This window comes from Amblyomma mixtum, chromosome 2 (genome assembly GCF_055824585.1).
Source record: "Amblyomma mixtum isolate Tamu chromosome 2, ASM5582458v1, whole genome shotgun sequence".
Lineage (NCBI taxonomy): Eukaryota > Metazoa > Arthropoda > Arachnida > Ixodida > Ixodidae > Amblyomma > Amblyomma mixtum.
In genome coordinates, this window is record NC_143013.1 from 226,096,480 (window position 1) to 226,115,349 (window position 18,870).

General features: G+C 47.4%; 1 protein-coding gene across 2 annotated transcripts in view; it reads right to left on the reverse strand.

The window, feature by feature from the left end:
- LOC149362791 (uncharacterized) overlaps positions 1-18,870 on the reverse strand; it is a 131,347-nt gene that overhangs the window by 31,334 nt on the left and 81,143 nt on the right. For both annotated transcript variants that reach the window (XM_089573215.1, XM_089573216.1), the window contains exon 2: positions 6,753-6,858. In XM_089573215.1, coding sequence (XP_089429341.1) covers positions 6,753-6,815 — 63 coding nt within the window. In that variant the 5' untranslated portion in view covers positions 6,816-6,858. The remainder of the gene's footprint in view (positions 1-6,752; positions 6,859-18,870) is intronic.

Below are 18,870 nucleotides of genomic sequence, written 5' to 3' on the forward strand. Positions count from 1 at the left end.
AGAGAACACGGCTCCGCGTGTCCACATACCTGCGGAATGCCATTACATCTAACCCGTTCACGAATCAATGCAGAGTGGCGCACGAGAAGGGGGACCTCGATGTAGTTCTTAGTGCCATCTGCCCCTTTGCACAGGTTTGCCACCGGCTTCGTCGCAATGGAGCTCCGCGTGTGCGCAGCCACGCGAAGTCGTGTTCCCTCTAAGTGTGATTGACCCTGTACGCGTGTCCTTCGTGTGCTCCATGTCATAGAAAACCTTCTGCGGCGTCTACTCAGTGCTGCATTGACTTTTTGTCACCGGGAAAGGCCTCTCGAGGCAGCGTGATAAAGCATAACGTTAATATGAAGTCACATGCTCGCATGTTCACGGTAACTGTGAACGCCACTCTAGATTCTTAGGACCACGCGAGCAACGCGCGAGTACACCGGTTAGGAGTTATTTAGGCTAGTTTGAGGTTGCTTGCCAGTAGCGCGTAATTTAGTTCTAGCTGCAAAGAAAGCTGATTTTATCTGCTTTGTTTTTCGTTCCAGTCATACAGAACCAGCGACACAGTGCCGCGCGGGCATTTCGCATATGGCTTCACTGGTGCTTTCTGACGTTCACCTGGTTTGCTGGTGGGGCTGCTGACGCTTTTGATCTTGGCATGAAACGAAGGCTGCGCCTAAACAGAGCGTTCACAGCCAGTGAATAAAGAGAAGAAGATGATGGTGAAATGAAGATGATGTAGAGAAGGCGGTAGGCATGAGCTGAGTGAGGGAAGACAGCTTGATTTGATATTACACCTTGCAAATCACCGAGGCGCTAAGCGTCTGTGTGAAACGCGCAGTTGTATGAGATCATGATGTCTGATGTTTTGTTCGTTCACAGCAAAAAAACAGCGCTTTGCCTGGCTGCAAACGGCGCTAGCTTACTTAAAACGACTGCGCGAGGCAGTAGATATCTTAGGAACGAATCTGGTGTCCCGTTTAACTGCGTACACAGTACAACCTCTGCTGGCGCTTGTAATTCCTTTGTCCTGTACGGCACTCTAATATTCAATTCGGTTAAAGGTAAGGCTTTCAATGCGATATCTGTGACTCATTTAAATAAGTTGTACACACTGCAGAATTGGTGACGCTGTAGATGAGTGAAGAATATGAACGGCCGTTGCAGATCCGTCAATAAGATAAATTCGCTGACAACAGTGGCAATAAAAGCTAGCCGCTGACACGAGTAAAGTGAATGATTTTGTTTTATGTTCGGGCCTGACATGTATATTTCTACCGTCGAAATCTGGTCTTCCTTAGTAGCACTACCTACAAAGCTTTTCGTAGTCTCTCTACATATAAAGAACCACTGACCGGCTCCTTAGAGGTGACTTTATAGGCTGTCATAACTGGGTAGTTTATCCGCTTCAATGATTAATTAAGATCCTGTCGGAAAAAAATGCTTTGAAAATTTCACTTCCTTTTTCACTGGTTCCGAAAGCATGTAATAATATTAAACCCTCTTTGATGATTTATTATGCCATTTTGTCGAGTTCTGATGCCTCCGAGTTATAATTGCACACCATTTCAATGATTTCAACTACAATTCTTTACTTATTTCTGCAGGCAGTCCTCACGTAAACAAATCCGCTAATTTTAGGTCTTTTAAAAGCGCTGTTGTGTGCAAAAGGAGCGAATGAATGCATATGGGATCCGGAGCCGCACCAGCGCTTACTTTAATGAGGAGGTGGGTATCGTGAAAACGGTTCCCTGACTTCATTTCGCATGCCTTGCTCAAAATCTCTTATCATGGTTTATCGAAAGGCGTCCGAAGAATAAGCTCCAACTATTCGACGTGCATTATATCCCAGTACTACCACAAGCCGACGCCAAACAAATTTCATACGAATCTGTGTATGTCGTGACTGTCGTGTGTCGCGAAGTGGGTACGCCTTCCTCTCACTGAAGAAGTAGTCTTACCGATTAACATGTGCAACTGCCCTCTAGACTTTGACAAATGACAGCCAGAATGCTGAAAGTTAAAGTATTAGGTTTTCCTTCCCTTACAAGCTTCTGAGGTATTTACCATATTGGAGCACGTTGCTTGCTCCTGCAGCTTTAGTCTGGGTGCCTCATCATTTGCTTATTTCTTTCTGGAGAGCAGCATTCTTTGCTCTCAATGCGTAGTAGATGAACTGGGATGGTCGTCTGTTTTGGCTTTAAGCTGAAGTTGTCATCTCCGAGTCCATGCTTCCTTCAATTGTTTCTCCAGTTTCCCCACTCTGCCTCTTTTCATTCATTCTCATTGCCACTGGCAGTCCTATATTCATTTTTATTTGAAGTTTCTTCTTACCTAAATGCTCACCCTCTAGTCTTCAGACAATTGAACCGACTTTCACGTTCAAGACTGATTTTCTGTGATGAGTGGACAAATCAGCCACCTTGTTGATCGTTTAGCATTAACGCACTATTCTGCTCCAAATGAATTCCGGAAGCACATAAAAAGCACCCTTGTCCAAATTTTAGATGTCCAAAGTAGCAATGCCTGGAGAGCCCTTAGAGACAGCGTGGTGTCGATTTTTAGCGGACAGTAATAATAGTGATATGGCCTTCATGGTCCTCACACACACACATATATATAGGCGTGTGTGTGCGTGTGAATGAAGTAGGTATACAACGAAACACACACACGAAAAAGGTATACACACACAAGAAAAAGCGCCCGTCAGCAAGTAAAGCCACCACTGGGCATGTGTTTGAGTTGGACTCGGAATGAAAGCGAGGAAGTAGAAAGTGGCAATTCTCGGGGGCTTCTCAAACACCGGAGCAAATCACGGATGTTCCATTCTAGCACGACGCCACTATCGCCCTATGGCGGAGAGGGGCTTATTGCCGCAGCCGTGTCACTAATCTCAGCTGAGCCCAGCATTCGGATAAGTCAAACTGGGGCTGGGGTCCAGCAGAGCCGAGTCAGCGAGCCTTCTCCTTGAGGCAGCGTTGGGCAAACACAAGGAGGATCGATGCGCCTGCCGGGGGCATTTGTTCCTGCGCCATTCATCCGAACGCCGCCGGACAGAGAACACACAGGTGGCTTCTTCATCGGATTGAGTCAGCAGCCGCTGCCGGTGCTGTCTGCGACGTCATTTAATCTCGACCGGGATGGTTTCCTCGTCTTTCGCTTCAAACGTCACTGCCCACGGCGCACTTCTAATTCTTCTCCGTCCGATGACAGTGATGTTCCTCTGGGGCATTTGTTCTCCGTTGTAGCACACGTGACTGCACTGACGCGCCCTTTCTTTTCTGCAACAAAGCCTTCCGTCGATGCCCCCTATTCTTCTCGCGCTACTCATGCAGCTTCTGCGCGTTTTTTTTTTATTTTGCTGCTCGCACAGCGAGCTTAGTGCGCGTTCAGCGCTTATGCTTCGTTTTGCCTTGATGCGCCATAGAAGCAGAGCTGCTGGCGCTAAGAAGAAAGATATGCGCGCTTATGCTCACGAACTTCCGGCATTAGCGTCAGCCTATATTTATCGGGAAGTTGCACCGTTACCTCCGCTATTCTCGTGCACCTAGCTGGCAGCGCAGTGTGACTTTTTTTGACCATCGCGTGAACTGAAAATGGCGAAGGGCAACACGCGCAGTTTCGCTCTCTTACCATCAAACACAGCTGTCGTTCCTTACGTTGGTGCAGGTTTCTTTGGGATTCTGAACTTTTCTTGACTCCGAAGATGTTACAAGCACACAAAAGAAGCCTTGTAGTCTGTGGCTGTTAAGGTCAACATGCCGATGAGGACAACAAAGGGCTCGCAAAGATAGTTTAAGCTCTTTTAAAGGGAAATGGACACACTAATCTGCTGTGTGAAAATGATGGAACCACACACTGCAGTTAAACCCTCTATCTAACACGAAGAAAGTGGCCAAATTTGAGAACGCCGCATATCTCGTTAGCGCGCTAATATACAGAAGCATATTTATTTTGTTAAAGCAGACAAAAGTACGTGATTCTCTCCTAACAGCAACGTTTGACCATCTATTGAAGGCAGTATTTCTCTCTTTAAGCACTCAGCAAAAAATAAGTTTCGCCAAAACTAGAAAAGAATTTTCGCGAATATGTGAACAAAAGGGTGAGCTTTGTTTAAAAAAAAATATTACTGTCAGTCATACGCAGTACCATATAGTATATAGACAGTGGTCATACGAACTGCTCTCAAATATCATGGCTGCCTATATATAAACACAGCGCAAGCGTTGTGCGTCTGCATGTCCCACAGTTTTCACTAGGCTGCTGCGGTTAAAATGTGCTTTGCTCTATGTCCCGCTTAGTCCGCCTTAGTCTACTAAAGTACGCTCCCCATTCCCGCAATTATCCATTGTATAAGAGATCGGTCGTTTCGAAAGAACCTTCCGGAAAAACCTGCTGACGGAAGCGCTTCGATCGCAGGAAACGTAAACTCACACCCTCCGGCACTTCATTATCTTCTGTGCTCGACGGCTAAAACACAAACCAACCCGACTCTCATGACGTAATCCTCCACCACCCGAAATCAATCGCTCTTGCAGCGGAACGGTTCCCGCCCGACCCGCACACACCAACGTCGGTCGCTCCTGTCGCTCGGGTGGTGCGGTTCAGCGCCGTACAGCGGCGGCAATGCGAAACTTGCTATACATTTGTGCATGGAAGCAACCCACGCGGAATCGTTTCGCACGAGCTCGGAATGTGCTGATGATGCCCTACAGCGCGTCCCTAACAGCGCTGCCGGGTGCGACGCTCGTTCCCAACATCCGATACCCCCCCCTCCTTTTCTTCACCCTGACCCTCTCCCTTTTACGAGGCACGAGAGCAGTGCGATAATTGCCGTGGCGCTTAACGACTCTCGCTGTTCGCCCCCCCCCCCCCCCCCCCCCCCCCCGTCCTCACCAGCTCCGGGCCATCTCTCTTTGCGCGCTTCTTTCGTCTATTGTGTCACCAAAGAGGCTGGTAAATTCGCCCGTGGGAAACGTGAAATTGATGGCGGGCAGGGAGGTGTGGCAGGAAGGGGCGAAATACCCTGTCGCGATCTGATTAGGGCGATGATTACTCCGGCGTAATTATTCCAATTTATTCGGGGACTAGCACGAGATCGGAGCTTCATCCACTATGCTAGCAGTCAAGGGCACACTGCTGTTCCTGTCAGTACTCGCTCGTCGCTTCTCCTCTCAAACGGCGCGTTCGTCTCTGCAGGGTGTCAGGAAAGCACTATTCCGTTAGCCAGGAGTTAGCTGCCCTAATCGTGAGTCAGCGGTGAGACTGCCTCCGCTGAAGTGTACTCAGAATTTTGAAAACAGCGCATGCTCGACGCCTATTGAAATGGTGAGCGCTGCGCTATACTACACGCCTGCCAGTGCTCCCGCTTCGGCTGATGTTTATTCAAAGGTGGCGTGGCACGACGTTTTTCCCGACTTGTGCACATAAAGCTCCTGAGTGCTTAGCAGAACTACAACGGAGGGAATATTAAACACGCATCACAGTACTTGCGCTTCTGCGCCAGGATTTCAGTAATTCCTGGCTTGCAGTTCCCCTCGCGCAGTAGCGGTCGCTGTGCGGTCAAGATAAGACACGTTGTTTGATGAGCCCAGAGCGTATTTCGCCACTTCCGAAGTGTTTTCTGTACGTTGCTTAGCGCACAGTAAACTAAATGAGCCAGCGAGTATACTCCATGAGTTCTTTTTCCTATCAAGTGTTTTTGCTTTGCGTTTACAAAGACCAAATTAAATTGTTCCAGAAAATTAAATTATCCCATCCTTAGTGTTGTTAATTGCTGCAATGTGTTTCAAATGCGGAAACATCCATTCCGCTTCTCTCGGTGTAGCGAAAGCGTTGAGAAATATGAGACAATGCATTCAGCACTCAGATGTCTCCAGCAGACATCTGTCAGCGCTGAAGCCATTGCTTTGGTTACTGACAAGATGGAAAGACGGGGGGCTTTGGCGAGACAAAGACAAGACCATGTGCGGCTTGTGCGTCGAAATGAGGCATAAGATTCGTGCAGATAGGCGTCCCAGCCACCTATCGCTCTTCCCGGTGTTACGCAATACACTGAAATTCCTTCCACTGGTAATTACAGGAGCAGAAAATTCCCACTTGTGATAAGTTCACAGCGCAGAGAGCTAAACGTCAGTGTGGTAAGCGCTAGGCAGCCTGGCAAGCTAATGCTTGCCTTCTGCTCAAGACCACGCGGTGACGTGATATCGATCGGACGCTTCGGTGGCAGCACCATGACCTTCGAGAGTACCATCTGTCTATAGCAAGGCATTACGTTACAGCTTACCGTTAGATGGTATTTGCGTCCTGTTGCCCTAGTACCTACCCAAAGGCCACTCGGGTGCGTAAATTCTAACTTTCAAATCTACATACTGCCTCCTCGGAGCACAGCGACATTATTGGACAGTGGTGCATGCGAAACTGTGATTTTCAGCACGGTCGTAATGAATTGCTGTTTTACAGATCATAATAATCGTATGTAAGCGTCACCGCAGAGACAAGGATACTTCGAAAAATCTGTTCCTCTTCGAGGAGAGACTCCACTCTGCTACTTTCATTCCCTCGTACCTCAGGCGATAATCGGCAGAGATTGGAAATGCAGAGCCGGCACTGCACCCCGCATTTCTTCTTTTCTCGTGTAGTGCAACCAACTATTTTGCAATACGAATCGTTGAGAAGCGGTCGGCAATCGTCAGAGCAGGCCCAATGCAGCATAACAAAACGCAAGAGGGAAATGCACCACAGAAAAAGCATGTGCAGGGACTGACCTCTGCGCCGGTGGCGGCCAGGAAGAGGAGGACGCAGGCTGTGATGAAGATGATGTGCTTCATTTCCGTCGGGTAGCTGGCGAGCTGAGAGTTCCGGGCGTCCACACTGCGATAGACAGGCAACGTGCACGGTCAGTTAAGAATGCGCCTGGTAGGGCGTCAAATATTAATGAATTTCCGTTCCATAGGACCTATGGGAAAGTGTAAGAGGGAAAGAAATGCTGAGAAGGCGACATGTGCCATATAAGAGGCATGTCGGTAGCCTATGATGTCACTGGCAGTGGCATGGAAACGGCTCCTGGCTGAAAGTTGACCATTCGGTGGTACTTTACCGCGTTCTACTTAAAGTATTGATCTAGGCTAGTGGATATAGCTGCCAAATTAATGCCATAGGGACAAAGAGGCGGTTCACAAGCAAAAATACAAATCAACGCAACGCCTGCTTTTTCGAATTAGATCAAACTGTTAGACATTCCATAAACCTTTTTAGCCAGTATCTTCTTTGATGTGATGCTACTGTTTCTTTTTTATTTCGCAGACTTGACATAAATGCGTAATTCGGGTTAGCTGTAAACTATAGGAAATAACTGAAGGTATTTTCGTGCACGGACCAGAGAGGAATATTCACTGTGGCGCGAAATTAGGGAAACTGAAGGTCCCATATAATCAGAGATTTTATATTGTCCGGCAAAAGTGTACATGTTTTTGTAGTTGCGCAACGAAGTCATTTTTAAACGCGGTAAGACAAATATTCTCGCGATTGCTGGTAAGATTCTAAACGGTGCTATTGTTTAAAGTTCATTAAACAGCTCTCAAAAATAGAGGTTGGCTGCCAGCCGTATAACTGAAGATGCCTCCAGCCAGCAACCATCTTAAGCTCTTGCCTATGTAAATTAATGCCACAAAAAACTTTAGGTATTGAGCTTGTAGCAGCTTAGCTGGCCACCTCAGTAACTGCATATCTTTGTAGGAACAAACATGTTTACATTCGCTCTTACAATTTCTAGAGTATATCTTGAATCTTGGCACGGATCGTGTCTGGACAAAAAACGGCAAAACAACGCTCGTAAGTTTCCTGCTGTGTCCGTAAAGTACCTAAAGCGACGGGTAGAACTCGTCGTGCTAAGAGGGCCAAGAACAACCTCCTGCCTCACACAGCTTCACAATTTCTGTCACACTGTTCGGCAGCCCGGGAGGCGTGAATTGACGGTTTCTTATGGAACTCTCCACGTTTCATTGCGGCGGTTCCAGACGTAGATACCGCTATTGATAAAAGCATTTATTATTGCTTGAACCTCTGTACCAGCTTTTTGAAGGCTTACGCGACTCTCTGAGCCTGCCGAATGCGGCTGATGTAATTCGCGAAGCCAATTTTACAGATACGAATGAACATCTTTCAACCGGAATTCACTCATTTCATCCGGCTTCCTACAGCACGCGCCAGAGTAAACGACGAGGCACGGCCGAAAATGGCGCCAACGAACAACCTGCCCGCACACATCATGGACGCATAGGTCTTTTACAACGACAGGTGTCCATCATTACATCTTTGCATGTCATTACGTGCCGTTACAGCGTGTTTTATTGTCTCGATCAAATTTGTATCCTTTTCCAGCGGAGTTCGGCCTTCGCCGGTATGCGTGATTGATGAATAAATATGAAAAAAATATGACTTGCATTGTAAGAAACTTATTAGTTTCGTCGGCGGCACACATGGCAGCAATTTTCCTTCTTGCGCGCCACTGATGAAAGTACATAAACGAATAAAAATATTTCGGGGAGCGCTTGGCAAATGGCACTTTTATACGTCAAGCTTCGATGGTCCGGCTAGCAAATTTTATCGCTAACAATAAAATTCTCCTTTGATAACAATCAGGTTTCGGGTGTAATAAAGTTGAAACGAGTTTTAACCCGTGGCGCCTACATTTAGACCATATAAGCGGCGCAGGTTGAAGGTAGAGAGAGGAAGAGATAGATAACACATGTTCCCGAACTGAAGTCGTTATTGGGGCGGAAACTTTATGCACGTCCATTAAACTTCCATTTAACACGGCCGGAACGGAGAGCAATAACAGCGCGTTATGCTTCCGTCCCGTGACCTTAACTATTCGCTGACACTCTGCGGTGGAGGCCACAGTGCACCGCTAACGGCAGTAATCGGAGACGCCGATTATTCACGCGCTGTCGGTTGCGGAAACTCGTTGCGACGGAAGGATTTACGACGCTGTACCAACAGCACAAAGTAAGCGGACGTGACCACAAACGCACAGCCAGGAACACACACACACACGCACCTTCGACGGAAAACCGGGGCAATACTCGCGAACGTTCGTGAAAGCTGCCCGTTTAGGAGCCTCTTACAGGAGACCGGGGAGTCGGAGCTGAGGTGGAAGAAGTTGGGGGGGGGGGGGGGGGGGGGGGGGGGGGAGTGAGAGGAAGAAGGTACAGCAGATGCGCTGCTACCTCTGCTCTGGTTGATCGTTAGGGCCGGAATAGAATTAGGGACAGCAACGCGACGGAGACAAGACGAGAAAGACAAATAAAGTCACCGAATCGCTGACAAGCCGCTTCTTTACGACCCCATCAGAGGCGCAAGAAAAAAAAAGCGTGGCTGGCCTGGCAAGTACGCAACGAGTGTGACACCGAAGCGCCGTGCACCGACCCCGTTGAGAGCCGGGGCCGGGTGCTCGCGTCTCCATCTTTCTTGCTGCATACGTCTGCGCAGATATAGCGCGTGTGTAGGGCGGGTGCGGGGATGCTAGCAATAAAAACAGAAAGCGTGTCCGCGCCACGAAAATGACGACATTTTCGTGTCTGTTTTTAATCTCGGGTGGTTTAGGACACCCGACGTCGGCTTAAGCGACTATATGCGCAGTTACAGCGGTGCAACAAGATGACGGCTTTCTTACCCTGCTTCTGCTCTTGCGCAGCCACGTCCTATTAAAAACGGTTTCGACTCCCCCAGCGGAGGCTTAGCAGAGAAGCCCTCCCGTGGCGTTTGGCTTTTATTTTCCTACCTGTTGTGTTTCTTTCGTCCGCTTACTTTTAATCACAAACCTTGCCCATGTCCCCCCTTTTTTTTTTCTGTTGCTAGAGTAAGCATTGCCAGACGGCCATGTCCTGTAGCCCTTAGGAGAAAGGGGCGATACTGAGATTGGATGGCCGAGATATGCACTGTATTTCTTTACAATATGGTCTTCACACCTTCTGCAACCTTCTGATAGAATCTATTGCCTTTCTATAGATATTTATCTTTGTCTACTCAAAGTGCACAGACTGTCTACAGAAAAGTGCGCTAAAAGTGTTTGGCCAGAAATCTATGGATTGCCTATATACAGTCTATAGCATTTGTGATGTGGGTACCCACGCTTATAAGAGTTGCCTATTTTATTGACAGAAGTGTGCGGACTGTACTGCCTAAGCAATTTTTTTGTAATGGTTATAAACAGTGCCAAATATTCAGACGCCCTGTTTACGACTCTGTATCGAATCCCTTCCCTTAGTACAAGTTTTGTCATCACTGAGGCATCCTTCACTTGGCGCAGTAAGTGCGTGAGTGCAATGCCGCGTCTCCGCAGTAGGCCCAATGCACGACGCAAAAATAAAAGCTTAACCTTGACATTGGGTAGGTAGGCTATTTTACAGGGGGATGAAGTGCAGGATAAACGTTACGCGGAGGTGTCGTCGTCTTGGCACGTGGGACTGCGTTTTCAATTCGAGTCAACTCTTCCCTTTCCGCTCGCCTCGCAGCGTGTCTTTCTTTCAAACGTCAGCAGGAGCAGGGAACACGAAGGAAACCTTAACCGAGACAAAGAGCTCGGCTTTTTTTTACGACCGCCACAGCGCAATAAACCTGCCCGGGGAGACACATTTGTTCTCCGAGTTACGCTACTGTTCGTTTCCCACGACACATCCTCGCTTCTCGTTCTTTTGGTTGTTTATTTGATTCCGTTTTTGACTTCCTTTTTTTCACTCAGCGGTTGGTCGTTGAGCGCCCCTTTATTTAGGACTCGCGGTAAACTAAAAGGGGGTCTTAAAGCGCAATGAAAGACTGCGGGTGGTGATGTAAAAAGTAAAACGGCTCCTGCTATCCGGTCGTTTTTTCTACTACTTTGTGCCGTCTTTTTGCGCTTTAATCCTTGTGAGTAAGTAGAACAAAACGCGTCCCACTAGGTTTCGGTCTTGCTTGGGGCGGTACTTTACTTTCGTCGGAACCTAGGAGTTCGAAAGCACACACAGCAGCCGTCGGCTTTCTCTGTGTCAGGGTACATATCCGTTGAGGTGCAAGCTTTAAAGTAGGTTTCTGCGTGACTGGAATTACAACGAACTCCTGACGCGCGCGCCTTCTTAGGATCTCGTTAGCTCAGCTTTCTCAGTCGTGTTCCAGTTTTCTTCCTTTTTTTTTTTAGATGTGGGCACTGATGACATTTCGTTTCGCTATCTGCCGAAAAAAAAAGAGTAAATTACCGCTCTCAGAGTTAACGTGCAGCAAATCACGCTAGTGCTCAAGCTTGCAGCCGCATGCGACTTTGATCAAATTCTCTAGTCTCTTTTCGAGGAGGAAAACAAAGCCTAACGAAGGTTGCTGATAGTTCTTACGGGCGTAGCAACAAAAAGCAGTTGACAGTCCTGCCGAGGACAAATCGTTCTGAAGGAACACGCAAGAAACTCTTTAGACAGCGCACATTGCTTATACTGAAATGCAACAAGGTGCGCAGATGGCGTGCAGGGATAGAGACATGATGAAGGCGTCAACTCGACACGGCAAATTCAGATCACATGAGACGGCAGCAGGTTTGATAGATTTACAGGAAAGGACCGAATAATTAAGCTAATGAACGAGGATAAGTGGCAAGTACCGGGGACACTAAAGTTAATGCAGGTTTTTGCCATCCCTGTCGCAAAAAAGTGTGCTGTTCAATCTTCGTCAAATGATGTGTCAAGAATAATTCAGGGACGTTCCGTTCTGATGTTCAGAGCGTAAGTGGTTTCGTAGAAGCCCAGGGCTGTTAGTTTAACACTAAGCCATCACTGCCGCATATCTTAGGCAAACCAAAAAGAGACAAATTGCTTGCATAAATATTTGGAAGCACTTAAGGTGATTACTGGGAACTCACAAGCAGTTTTGAAAAATACACCACCTCCTGGGAAGTGTAACGCAGTGCTTCAGGAAAATCTTCATCCTTGATGCTCATTTCATTCCTCGTTTCACATTACACCCTTATTTTCCTTCTCATTCTAGGCTCATGTAAACTTTCTAAGCTTGCAGTACCTTTTCTAAGCTTTTCCCTTCTCCCGTGGAAACCGAAAAAATTTTGTGCAGAACCTCTAAGCCATTCCGATTCGTCTGTTTGTTTTTTTTTTGCGAGAGCCAGACCAAAAAAAATGCGTCCGTACACACGACTAATCATATCGTCTCATTTGGCATGTAATGTTCCAGTAATCTCCATAACCTTGCCCCACGCGAGTGCTGTATACGGCAGTTCTTGCGCTGGAGCAGTCTTTCCCCACGACCGGCTGAGCTCATCACAATATTATTGCATTGAATAGCCAGTATTCTTGCTGTTCTCGAAGCAGTTTATTCCTGTCGTTTCTAAGCTGACAGTGTCCGCGGAAAAAAAAGGAACGCTCTCAAAAAGGTAATGCAAAATCGAAAGCTACAAACAAGACAGCTCTGATAGAGCCTAAAGTTACAATAATCGCCAGACGAAGTAAGGGAAAGGGCCCCAGCTGCACGCTAGGCTCTTTTCAATGCCCCCAATTCAATATGCCGCATCCAACAGGACCAATAACGGACGGAACAGGCACGTGCAGCAGAGAGCGCGAAAAGCAGCAGTCTCCTGTTTGCCAACGACTCCGCGAGAATTAGCGCAGGCCCGAAATGTCAATTAGGGCGTCGCATAAACGCCGCCAATTCACGTGCGTTTCCAGCCCGACCGGACCACGAGGCGGAGGGAAGACGCGTCCAGTAATTGAATATTCTTGAAGGAGGCGGGGAACGGGTCTTACGGTGACGTGATGAATATTCGAGACACGAATTACCTCATCGAGCGTGCGAAGCATCTTTCGTGGCAAACTGTGCGGACGAAGAGTTCATTCCCGCATATGTTATGAACAGTACGTATCTCGCTGGGAAGGAATTCCGAACAGCGGTGTGTGGAAGGAACATCTATTGAAATGTTTTATTTGCGCAGTGTTTTCTTAAATGGATGTTCAGCGAAAATTGAAACTAGATTGCATCGATAGATTAATGAAAAGGAGGGTGCTTTTACTGAAAACAGAACTTTTACACGCTACAAGAGGTCCAAAAATAAAACGGAGGTACCACTTCAAGCGGCCGACGTCGCAAGCAAACCACGCTAATGTCTAGGCAGTTTATTTTGCGTCGGTCTCCGAGGCTTGGCTACATGTAATTACCACCCTACACGGTGATCACATTCTTTTTTAGCCTTGAGATCACGAGCTTCAATTTCCTGGCGGGGTGGAAATAAAAGTGTCGTTTGATAATTAAATTTTCTTGGATATAGATGAGTGTCTGTTGCTGCCGCTTGATCATCAGCTAACCAGAAGAAGAAGCTGCAGAATACGTGTCTTCTTTTTTCTAAGAACGAAAATACGACGAAGTGGTTCCTGTACAGACTCTCGAAGGTTCCTCTCAGCAAGCCAACCAACGCCCAGTGGCACTCAAAGAGAAACGAAAAAGCACGTAATATAGCCACGCGTTTCCTCGTATCTTCTCCTCGTTTTACCTCTTTTAATGTCTCGTTAATCTAATCAAATTTTACCTGTTCCTTCGGTTACACCCGGACGAAATTCACTTCGCTGCTGTTCGCACCTTGTGATCCCCGTCTCTTTTCTTGCGCCCATTCTCTGCGTAATAGTTCAGGAGTACTAAGCCTTGCTCCGACATCTGTATGAGTTAATTCATATCCGATCGACTTTTGTCAACTGGCTTAAAAACTCCCCTTCTTTTGCCCTCGCCACTGGGTGTTTGCTATGACCGAAGCTCACCTTTTATGCCCACACATCCAGAACGCATACACCAAGCAACAAAAATCCAGCATTGCTTTTGTCTCTTCTCGCTTCAGGCTTCCAGCTCTAGACTTCCCGCTTTTTTATCCGTAAGACCTCTCCCATTTGCTTGCGGCTACTAACTAGGCATTAGTGACTTGAATGCGGTGTACACTATGTGAATTATTACGCAATCCTTTTTGGATGCACCAGCGCTTGCTTGCGTCTTGTGCAACCAGAAGGGCTAGTTGAAAAGCGCCCACAAAACTAAAGAAGAAATTTTTTGTATAAACTGTGTTATTCCAGCAGTTTCCACATATTAGCTTAGAAATCACCGTTTTGTGTCGTTACTACACATTGCGTACAGGCTGTTTCGTGCAAAGCTGCTGCCGGTTGAAATTTTCAGATGAAGACCGCTTTGAAATGCTGCGAAACGTGGAAGCCCTAAATATAGACGACAGAGACAAAACCTTGAAATCTGGAGAAGGCGGCCCCTTATAAATCATGGACGCCAATAAACACTTCGCCCGCTCAATATAGTTTATCGTCTCTCGCACACAGTGTGTATTGCTTTTGTAGTAAGGGAGTAATTACTCATTGACGTCCACCCGAGCGCAGCCTTACGGCTACAAAGGAAAGCTATACAGCTTTCTCAGAAACTTCATAGTTAAAGAAAAATTCGTCCTGGTCCGGAGTTCGAACCCGGGACCACCGCTTCACCGGAGCAGTCGCTCTACCAATTGAGCTAACCGGGACGGCAAGCTTATGGTAGGGCGAGAGCGAATTGATCAATAACTCGAAGTGGGAACAGTGTTGTGGAATGTTATGATCTAAACATTTCACCAGTATTGCTTTTGTATGTGGCGCCTTTATTTGAGCTGGCGCATTTCATAATCCAATTTTTGTTAAGCTACTTTAAAATGTTTCTTTTATATTTACCATTTCTCATAGTTACGATCTTGACTGTGTCGGATTGTGTGCTCTGTACACATTTACGATTCTGTCCCAGCCAACTCTTATGCACCCTTTCTGAAAAGCCGTCTCAGTTCAAACGCAGACCGCCGCCACCCTTCGCGGTTACCGCTGCCGCTTTTCTGATATTCCTCTGGTGCCGAAAAAAATATGGCTACACTTTCTCTTTGATACAGCATTGCTTCGCGAGCTACGAAAGTGACGGTCCGACTTCCAAGTAGAAAGCCGACTTGGAAAGCATTCCCCATGCCAACATTCCGCCCCCATCTCCACTTCCATCTTACAGGCACACCGCGCTTGTGTGGCTTCGCGAACGCAAAGCGCGCTTTCATTCCCCATACGCTGTACGGGCTTCCTAGATAGGAATACGTTCCAGAAAATAGAACGCCTTTGAAGCGCTTGCCGGCGGCGAATGTCGTTGGCATTGATGCGCACTGCTCTCAGTGCCTGTGGAAAAGGCACATTCACCAACTGCGAAAGGCGCCCGCCAGTTATAGCTGGTGCATGGTTATGCCCTTCCTTCAGTATATGTGTGGGTAAGAAGAAAGAAAAAGGAGAAAGTCACTACGTTCCTGCTATGCAAAGTATTCCGCTCAATAAATCGTACTCACTCCATTTGAGGCTAGAGAGACCGAAGAAGACGTCAGCAGAGAGCGCCTTCCTAAACCCTTTGTCGGCGCTTCGGTGAAATGTTTACGAATGACTCTGCCACCCAGAGATGTGTTTTCCTAAACGGTAATACGTTTGCTTGTTGCAAAAGCACATAGCGAGAAGAGCCGTCCTCATAGCGTAACGTGCTGTTTAAACTCGGAAGCCTGGTTTTTGGCCCCTCGCGAAATTCTGCCTTGTTGTCTTCATCTGTTCTTTTTTTTTCTGGCGCTTCCTCGCCACCTGAATTTAAGGGAAGCCTGCTCACTCATCTCGTTTACCGGGAACGCGAAGGCGTTCCATTCTTGATACGAGCGCTTAGATTTCGCCAGAATTTTGGTGAGCGTGGAAACTAAACACTGCTTAAATTGCGCACCTTCTGAAGGCGTCACCCGTGACGTCAGTGCTTGTGCAAGTTTCGCCGTCATTCCTTCCTGAAACTGTTTTCCTTTCTTTATTGTTGCCTTTATGCAGTTTCTTATGGCGTAGCATGTAGAGTGTAGTGTGTTTACATTCTGCAAATATTTACGTTAAAAAACGGAACTGCTGCAACTTCGCTTGTACAACAGACGTAAGCAGAGTCATGGGCTCACTGCTGTCACCTCTTGGAGGGGCGACAATAATGCGGGTTATTCGGCGAATCAGCGCACTTTGTAAGACTCATATTTACAGTCATGATTGAGTGTCTAAGCATAGACTCAGTCGGCACCTTCCTAGTCTGTGAGCCCTAATTTTCAGAGGCTGTTCCAGGTTAATACCACACTGTCTAGCCTTTTGCGCACATGCTGTGGTCATTTCGAATACGAACCGCATGTATGCTCGCACACTGTTCTTGTCTTCTTTGTGCAGTGACATTTCCCTGCAGATGGCTCCGTCACGGCCAAAATTTCCCATTAGAAACCAAAAACAGCGGTTTAACAGACCAACTAGGACCAAAAGCCAGCGCGGCAATATATTTCCCAAAACCGCTTTAGCACAATTGTTGTTTCCGAGTGTTAAGTTAGGCTTTTGACATCTGATGCAATTGACAAGGTTGTTATTGGGCTAGCAATCCTTACAAAATAAAAAAACAATGGCAGCAGCTATTAGTAGATAGGCCATGTAATCAGAGGCGGATATTCTACGCTCATGATCTAGAACCTACAGCCCGAAGTGCCTAGCGTGGATCATAATTTGACGCTGATGACAACCGTATACAGGATGCCACCTCTAAAAATAAATATAGCATCAGATAAAATCGCTATCGCACTTTGCTCACCGGTATAGTTGTTAATTCGTGGCAGCGAGGAACACAACGCTTCCAGCCAAAAAACTGCTTGTTGCTGGTCTTTTTACTGCTAAAGCCATGGAGGTGAAGAGCTGAAAGTAATCTTCCCGGCATGCTTCTGCACCCTCTGTACAATGTTTACGCATGGGTTTAACGTAAGGATGCTCTACCGCCCTTGAACACGCCCACCCGGGTTCCTAAAATCATTTCTCGCTGCGGAGGCGTGGAGACAGCCCGATTAATTGCGCTTATCTCGGACAAAATTGTGCGGCAGCGCGGCATACAGCTTTGTCTCTATTGTAATAGCCGCGTCTTGCGGCATCACCGTGTGCAAATTTAGCTGATATCTCTAGAGCTCAGTGTGCATCCCCACCGAGAAGCTCGGCGAGTATATATCGCATGCGGGAAATCCTTTGAAATAGCATTCACACGCTGCGCGCTTCACCCGATGAAACTGGGTAGCCGGATACATCCCGCAGCTGCGTAACCGGATACATCCCGCTAGCGGGCTACATCCCGCTACGCAGCAAATACCCATGGAAAGCTGTAGCCGTGCTGCTGGCTTCATTCTGCTAATGCTTAAGACCTACAGTATAATGTAGAAGACCTGCCGTCTAAGTGGCAGCTCGGGCGTCCACTAAGAAAGCAACGGGCCTGGCACTGACCCCACAGGCAACGCTGTTCACGCAGTGACACGTGAATGTTACTCGACCGAATGTTGAATCTTTGAGTCAGGACTGTCAACATCCGCTTGGGAGGGCTCCTCATAACAGCAGGACTGGTCCCATATCTTCGAAATATATTTTAGGTGTTATTCTACGTTGAAGGAACCCTAAAACTTGAGCCAACCTACGAAGCATATGTGCGCTATGTAATCTGCCCCGTTAAAGCTGGCCACCTATCTAGATGGCAAAACCGAAACATGAAACAAACGATCAGACTGAGTAACCAGTGATAACAGCCAGAAAGACAAGGTAGCTATCTTCCACGCTCTTGAACACTGTGAACTAAACTTTGCATATCTTGCGATTGAGTCCCTAATTGGTTGATGCCAACCCTCTAGCGCCGATAACCCTGTCTACATCCAAGAATACCTGTGTAGCTACCGGGTTCAAATTTCTCGGTCGCCTCCGCGGAAGAAGTGAGAAGAGAACGCGGCGGCCTGTCGCCGCCATCGAGCTTTTTATCCTCTCAGCCACAGTGTTTTGTAAGCTAGCCGAAGGTCGTTTACACCGTACGTCTACGCCCGACATTCCCCGCCAGATAATAGGTGGCGCGCAAGCTGCTTACACGTCCTCTCCTCACCTAGTTGCGTTCCGCGGGTTTACTTGCCGATGCAAGTTTATGTAGGCATTGCTTATCGCAGCCTCGCAGGAGCGGCGCCCGCTTTTCATGTAGAAAAGGAGCCCCAGTGTAGCAGGAAGTCAAAAATAAAGAGTAGACGTGGATCGGCCTAAGCCCTTCGCTACAAAAAGTGGGGAATCAGGGTGGGCGGGGTATAGTCGAAGCCTTCTGGAGGGCTCAACTTCACCTGGCCCTTAGGAGGGACGGGCTGGCTTGTGAAGAGGGTGCGGTGACGGTTTTCTGCCAACTTAAGGGCGTAGGTATCTTGGCCTACTAAGAGCGTCTAAAGCTAATCGGGGAAAAAGTGGCAAGATGGCTGGAGCAATGTGGCTTAACATTGGTTAAAAAGGAGTCTGATGGAACCGCTTATCTTCGCGGAAACACCCGTCTTAGAACAATACTCTGGAACGAGGATCTTGCTACCCCGAAAATGGAGGCAGCTAATTGGTGTGCTCTCATTATTGCTTGGCTTACGGCAATAACCCCAAAAAAACGGAAGTTTATGGCAGAGGTTCGCGTGGGAAGCTAAATCGTTCGTAAGTGAAAAAGAGAGAAAAAAAACCACATCGTCGCAAAATAAAATTATCGAATTATTTTCGAGCCACCACAAAGCACAAGGAACTTTCTGCCTGGCACAAGCTTACCCCACAAGCTTAAACTCGCGTTTAGTAAAAGCTTCCCAAGAAGCAGGTACAAGAAGCTCCAAGGAAAGGCATGCAGGCAAGTTAAAGTTGGCCGACTATTTTCATTTGTAACTAAAGATGACTGAGTTATTAAAACCACTCGCAGGAGCTGATGACGTACTTTCTGTAAACGAGAAAAAAAAACGCTGCGGATTGTCACGTACAGGAATTTTAAGCGCACTTCGCGTCGGGA